The sequence below is a fragment of the Brienomyrus brachyistius genome, chromosome 3, assembly GCF_023856365.1.
Source record: "Brienomyrus brachyistius isolate T26 chromosome 3, BBRACH_0.4, whole genome shotgun sequence".
Taxonomy (NCBI): Eukaryota; Metazoa; Chordata; class Actinopteri; order Osteoglossiformes; family Mormyridae; genus Brienomyrus; species Brienomyrus brachyistius.
In genome coordinates, this window is record NC_064535.1 from 33,196,710 (window position 1) to 33,203,871 (window position 7,162).

Genomic DNA, 7,162 nt, shown 5'->3' on the forward strand with positions numbered 1-7,162 from the left:
CCATGCATTTAATAGCATTCCAAAGCCGGACGCGTTCCAGTCCTACAGCAGCTCCGTCTTTACACTTTTCTTTTAAATAGTTTTTCAATTCGTCCTTCATCAAGGGTCAGCATATATAGTGCAAACAACAGACATGGATAGCGACGTGAGCGAGAAGACGCTACAAGATGTGCACACGAAGGAGATAGACCTCGTAAATCGGGATCCCAAGCACTTAAATGATCATGTTGTAAAGGTATGTGGACGCATCTAACGCACAAGGCTTTTAAACTTTTTTTTTTTTACTTTTAAAACTTGAAAAAAACTAATTTAAAAACTTTTAATAATGAAACGGAGCTCCTTAAGTGTAGGTTGTGGTAGTTTTAATTGTAATATCTACAATACAATATTGTAGTATTGTAATATTGTATTAATCTACAACACGCTTATATTGTATGGGAATAAAGTTAGCTTTGGAAGATCCTGTAAACACAGATGACATTTGAAAGCAAGGTGTTCACATGCGTCAATAAATCCCAAGATCAGCATCTTGAATATAGAAACCACTATATATAAAAGAAATAACATTTAATGCACACGAGCGGCTAACGCTGCGTTTCCCAGGGATTTAACCGTAAACCCGCACCAATCGCCAAATCACGCCTACCGCGCCCCAGTAAAAACGAAGTCAGTATGACCGCTCGTTGAAGGGACAGCCAGTAAATACTGTGTTTGCTGCGTGGGCTTTGTTAGAAAGACAGATGGGAAAAGTTACTGTTTGCTTGACATGATGTCACTGAAGTAGCCGCAAGTGGTAAACATAGAGATGTGTATGTGGAATGAGGGATGACCTGTAATTATAACCCTGCGCAGGGTGCAGACCATCGTAATGCGGCGTGCAAAGCAGCGAGAACATTTCTGCCACCAGAGATACTAACGTCATGTCGGCTCTGGCTTTGCACAAACAATCACAGCTGCATGCGAATTAACCTTCATGGTATTGAATCTGACAAATTCAGCCAAGGAGAACCATCTGTCGTGCCAGCATACATTCAGTGGCGTAAAACATCATTTTATAAGTATGACTGTTTGACCATGAAGATCGTGCAGTGGGAGGTACAGATAAATGGTCGCTGTTTTTGTGAAGTTCAGGATGTGGAAGCAGCTGCACAGTGTATTCAGAAGCAAAATGGCTGCATCTCATGTCACGTCATGGGGCAACATTTGATTACATTTGAATATTCGATAAGCAAAATTTGATTATTTGATAAGTAACATTTGACTACCCACCAAGTATCACCAGCTTCGAGCCATCGTGGTCATGCTGTCCAAAGGCATATGCTAAACTATGTTCTATCCTAATCTCAGCAGCGGATACAGGTTGATGTGTTTGTCTGCCCGATCCAGTGGAGAGATGGTCCACAACATGGTCACACCTTCTAACAGCTGTGTGTGAACAACATGAAGCTGTCATCCATGTGAGCGCCTCACAGTTTGCAGTGTCCATCGCTGGATGGTGTCCTCATCTCCATGACATTTTCTCCTCCTCCTCCAGGTGGACTTTGAGGATGTGATCGCCGAGCCCGCTGGCACCTACAGCTTCGACGGCGTGTGGAAGGCCAGCTTCACCACCTTCACCGTCACCAAGTACTGGTGCTATCGGCTGCTGACGGCATTGGTGGGCATCCCACTGGCCCTGGTCTGGGGAATCATCTTCGCCATCCTCTCCTTCCTGCACATCTGGGCTGCTGTTCCATGTGTCAAGAGCTACTTGATCAATATCCAGTGTATGAGCCGGGTCTACTCCATCTGGATCCACACCTTCTGCGACCCCTTTTTCGAGGCCATTGGCAAGTGTTTCAGTGGCATCCACATGCGCCTCACCAAGGAGGTGTGAGGAGGATGCAGCCATGAGGAGCACCACACCTGCCAGAGAGAGCACTTGGTATTGCCCACAAGGGCAGACAACTGAGAGGGAGGTGGGGCCTAGCGGTCACCTGCCCCTCTTTGCCAGTGAATGCTTTCTCTCTGCCTAAATTCATCAACATGGATAAAGAGCAAAATCCATGGCTTCCTTTGATTCTCTTCTTTCCTCTGCTGTCACTACGGGACTTAGGGTCTTCTCAGACCATCCAGAGCACTCTGGGATGTCCCAGGGCTGTCCATCTAGCTTCCCACACACACTTGCATGTGCCTGCCGCTCCCTCCTTGTGATCATATTTAGCCACTGCAGAGGAACCTGTTTGTGCGCTACATTCTACACCATAATGTCAAACTGGAAGCTCGTATCCTCGGCCTGGCTTGACCCATGTGTCCATTGCACTCCATGAACGTTACGGTACATTTGATGCTGACTGCTTAGTGTAACATTGGCTCCGGACTGCTTTGTGTAGCTTAATCCATGGGCTGCCTAGCGTACCGCTAGCTCCAGACCACGCAGTATAGCATTAGCCCTAGACCATATAGCATAGCATTAGGCCTGGGCCACTTAGCATAGCTTTAGTCCTAAACTAAGTGGCATAGCATTAGCTCAGGACCACTTAGCATAGCTTTAGCCCCAGAATCACCAGATTCCTCCCCCCAGTGAAACCTCTGCAAGGTGGAAATGAGTTTTTGCTACTTTTTACTGAGTCTAATCCACCATGTATATGAGCATTATTTAACAACTGTGAAAACCTGCAGCTCTTTGTCAGAGAAAGCAACCTGGCATGTGCAGACCTTGTGACCTGGGGCTGCCTTATATCTGACAGGAGTCACACTCTGTTTGACTGCTGTTCCTGTAATCTGACCATGTTTTGTGATAAAAGTGATTATTTTAATACTGTGCTTTTACTGAGCATCACAGCTAGATACATTAAAAGCATAATCACAAGCAGATTGTTCCACTTCTTTACTAGTGGCTTGTAAGTCAAATACTTTAAATATCTTTTATTAAAACACACTTGCATTGCTCTGGATCAGCAGCCTGGAAGGTGGCTGGATGCATGGCCTGGGTAACAACACCGTTAAAATCATATGAATCTATTTAAAAATGTCCCCCCATGTCTGATGTCTGATGACTCTCCATACAGGGAGAGTTTCTGGTGATGGTAGCTTTGTAGGTCTGCGGGACGATAATGATAACGCTCACGTTCACCTCAGTTTTGCTCTCACCGTAATGTTCAAAGAAGCAGAAAGACAGAAGTCACTTCACGTCTCACTTAATTCACCTTCAGTTCAGATTTGAGAGACTCCCTGGAAATTAGGGAAGCCAAGTTTGTTTATATGGCCTTTCGATGTGCTTCGCATAAAACAAGATCAAATAAAAGTAATCATTAAATGTAAATTTAAAAAACAAGTAAAACTCGATTCAAGTAGCAGTAATTAAAAAAGAACGAATAAAAGACACTAAAATAAAAATAAAAGAAAAAGCAACAACATGGATTAACTATTTAAAGCTGTGATATTATGCCTGTCAAAGTGTGTCAGCTTCGCCATTTCAGAACCTCTGCTAAATTCATCCTAGTATTTGCAGTGACCGTCCAGTGCAGCCATGTATTTTTTGACTTGGCCACTAACACACCTCATACAGCTAGTCAATCTGTCACTGACTTTTTAAACCAATATATTTAATTATTTAATTGAGCTGTTGTTGAAATTTAACAAAATCATGGAACAGCTGAGTTGCCCCTGAGGAGCAGTTTGGGAACTGAAGCAGTGTTCATCTAGCCATCCAACTAGACATCAGTAACTTTTGAGAAAACAGAAGAAATTATTACTAGTTTTTATTGTGTTACTCTTAATTTGCACACGTTCTAATGTTAAATTGTGTTTTTTGTTCTAAGCCAAAGTACACTTGCTACCCAGATAAACAGCTTTAAACATTTCTTTGGACTCCCAAAGACCTTTGCACAGTACTGTATTATAACAAGAGAATCCACTGAGCAGACAGAACAGAACTTATCGCAGTGTGTTAGCCTGTAACCGCATTGATCTGGTGAGCATTTTTCTAAAGCCCAGATCTTCTGCAGTGGACCTTAATGTCTCCATAAGTATTCCCATCTTTTCACTACGGCGATCACACACCTTATTCCTGGAAAGAATTCATGCGAGAAGAAACAGCATGACAGATGGAGGCTGCCTTGCTTGACACGGCTGCGTCGGTTACACAAGGGGGCTGCAAAATAAACAGATACCAGATCATGAGTCAGCATGGTGTTCCTGGTGAGGACAGTGACAGAGTATATTACAGGGCAGAAAGTTACTAAAGGTGTCTTCAGACATTCCTACAGTATGAGCTTTGGCTGCTCACATTCTCCATGCCTGTCTAGTTTGTCACTGCATCACCACTCTCTAAGCAAAGACTGCGATGACTCGTGTGACATGGATAGGAGATCACTGGCTGCCAGTTCCCTGTGTGCATCTAGGATGAGAAAGAGAGCTGGGAAATACTGGCTGGCCCCTCACACCCAGGTCGCTACCTCTGGCAGCATCTCCCGGTTTGGCAAAAGCTGAGTAAGAGCACCAAATACGAGCACAGCTCAGCATCAGAGCCGCTTCTTCCCCAGGCCACTGCCTGCAAAACCAGGCCGCATGAGAAGCTCACTGGCCCCTATCACTCCTTTCCATATTTAGTTACCAACTGTATTCTATAGTCCTATTGGCGCTAAGCCTTTTTGCACAATCCCAAACTGTGCTCACCCTACTTTATATGCTTATATGTCAGGGGTGGCCAGTCTTACCCAGAAAGGGCCGCTGCGTGTGCGGGTTCTCGCTGCAACTGCCTAATTAGATTACTAATTAGAGGACTGATTGGCTAAAGAGTCCTCACACCTGAGTTTTACCAGCTGACCTACAGGTTACCCCAAAAACCCGCATACACACCGGCCCTTTGCGGATAAGACTGGACACCCCTGCTGTATGTCATCCTGTTAATTATCAGCACATTTTCTTATTCTGTATCTCTTTTTACCTTTATCATATTTATTGTTTTGTGTCTTTTTTTGTCTTAAGAGTATGAAATTATGTAGTCCTGCCACCACCAAAACAAATTCCTTGTACTTTTCGTCCATTGGACAAAAAATGATTCTGATTTCTGTATATGCTGGATGTAGCTGATGCTGCCATCTTCTGGTGAGCTTTCAGAAATGCAACACAAACAATGTTTAAATCAAGCGCCAAACGGGCAGGGTTTAGGTATAGAAACTAGTGACTGCCAAATGAAGCTTCATGAAACATCTGCTGTCTATTCTGAATTCACTGCTCTCTGTTCATAAAGGACTCAAAGATACAGCAAATAGTTCGTGAAGCTTCATTTGGTATCACTAATACAAACCATGTGGAATTAGACTGATAACCACAACAACTCGATTTGGAAAAGACAGCTTTATATGATGCACCTGGATAATGAGAAGACTTCATACAAAACCCCTCAAAGTATGATCCAGATAAATCATCACAATATTGTGTATAAAGTATTAATCACCTGGGAAATTCAGAGACTGAGGGGCCCCGAATTTTGTATGATTACCCACAAGTCCTTGCTGACATGCCCCCTCACAGGTCACAGTTAGAGACTCATCACGCCCCATCAGTAAGCAGGCTTATATCTCACAGTTAGAGACTCATCACGCCCCATCAGTAAGCAGGCTTATATCTCACAGTTAGAGACTCATCACGCCCCATCAGTAAGCAGGCTTATATCTCACAGTTAGAGACTCATCACGCCCCATCAGTAAGCAGGCTTATATCTCACAGTTAGAGACTCATCACGCCCCATCAGTAAGCAGGCTTATATCTCACAGTTAGACACTCATCACGCCCCATCAGTAAGCAGGCTTATATCTCACAGTTAGAGACTCATCACGCCCCATCAGTAAGCAGGCTTATATCTCACAGTTAGAGACTCATCACACCCCATCAGTAAGCAGGCTTATATCTCACAGTTAGAGCCTCATCATGCTCATGTAGTCCATCAGATAATTTTGTATTAATGTTTTAAGCAAGTCTGACAGCACTGTTTTAAGTTGTACTGCTTGTGGTTTTGTGCGATTACACGCTCTTTGAAAACTTAAATTGCTTTTTAAATTTTACTCTGAAATTTAAAGTACAATATGCCTATGCTCTTCGTAGGACAAAACATCTGTGTCATTTGATCAAATCTGACAGAGAGAAATTGGATTTTTATAATATGTTGAACATTCTGCAGGGTAGCAGGTATGTGATAAGATTCACACCCCAGGGTAGTCGGGGTGCGCTGATTCTATCTGACCGGTAATAATGTTGGTAATAACATCATCATATCTGTATGTCCAGAGTTTACATTTTATTTCTATTCCTTATAAGCGACTTAAAATTATTAAATAAATGGGAATATTAATCCTAGGCAACAAAAGGGATAGATTGACACTGGAAAGCCGCACTGTACTTTAGGCACGTCACCTTGCTCTGTCCAGCAGGTTGCAGCAAAGCCGCGTTTAGAAATACTGCATATTGCCAGTACTGAAGATTATTCTTTCGCAGGGCAGCGGTTTCTCTGGCATTCGTCGATGTACCGGTTCTTTCCTCCATCCATTGCGGTGAATTGGCTTCTGCACCTGTCCAGCTCCCGGAGATTCCTGGTATATGATGTGTGGAAATGCAGTTGTGGCAGTTCGGTGGAAGACGTTCATAGTCGCAAGAAGTTGCTTATCAGACACCATTATTCAAAGTGTGTTTTGAAACTCCTGTTATATCTTTAGTATTCCCAGAGCCCCTGGTTCTGCTTAGCGTGGGTGGAAGATGGAATCATCCACATTGCGTCATCTTCAGGACATACAGCAACTGAACCAAAATATACGAGGGGCAGGCTGTAGAATGGATTTCAGCCAACTGAAATGTGCTACATGCCACACAGAGCTTAACAAAAGCACCACCATTGTTTTCCTTGTGGATGTATTTATATACTGTTCAGTACAAACAACAAGAGAAGTTAAATCAGTTGCAACGTTATATTACTGGTATATTCCAGCTGCAGTTTGCCTTAATTTTGACGTTTGTTAACGAAGTTGAGATCATTTCCATAACAGAGGCAAACTTTTACGCAGACATAGCAGCTCTAGCATTGCAGCCACGGCAAATTGCCGAAACACACAATCTCACGGCCAATAACAACCACGATATTATCATTGTAGCCTACTGGGAAAATTAATATGAAATTCCTGTC

General features: G+C 43.2%; 2 protein-coding genes across 6 annotated transcripts in view; one reads left to right on the plus strand and one right to left on the minus strand.

Moving 5' to 3' along the window:
* LOC125738366 (carboxypeptidase A1-like) overlaps positions 1–7,162 on the minus strand; it is a 31,084-nt gene that overhangs the window by 22,550 nt on the left and 1,372 nt on the right. For 2 of the 5 annotated variants that reach the window (XM_049007256.1, XM_049007254.1), the window contains exons 1-2: positions 6,400–6,960; positions 4,045–4,135 (exon numbers count right to left, since the gene is read on the minus strand). The gene's annotated coding sequence lies outside the window, so the exon portion shown is untranslated. Of the gene's footprint in view, positions 1–4,044; positions 4,136–6,399; positions 6,961–7,162 lie in introns of those variants that run through there. The other 3 variants (XM_049007257.1, XM_049007253.1, XM_049007255.1) reach the window with 2 other exon arrangements.
* On the plus strand, positions 12–6,033 carry LOC125738371 (caveolin-1-like). Its single transcript, XM_049007264.1, has 2 exons — positions 12–235; positions 1,535–6,033. The coding sequence occupies exons 1-2, from the start codon at positions 134–136 to the stop codon at positions 1,874–1,876; spliced, it is 444 nt and encodes a 147-aa protein (XP_048863221.1). The 5' UTR covers positions 12–133; the 3' UTR covers positions 1,877–6,033.

Bases quoted from the DNA above. Each gene is read 5' to 3' on its own strand.
- LOC125738371 (XM_049007264.1), top strand. From the start codon at position 134: ATGGATAGCGACGTGAGCGAGAAGACGCTACAAGATGTGCACACGAAG. The intron at 236-1,534 runs GTATGTGGACGC...CTCCTCCTCCAG, and splicing joins TAAATGATCATGTTGTAAAG to GTGGACTTTGAGGATGTGAT.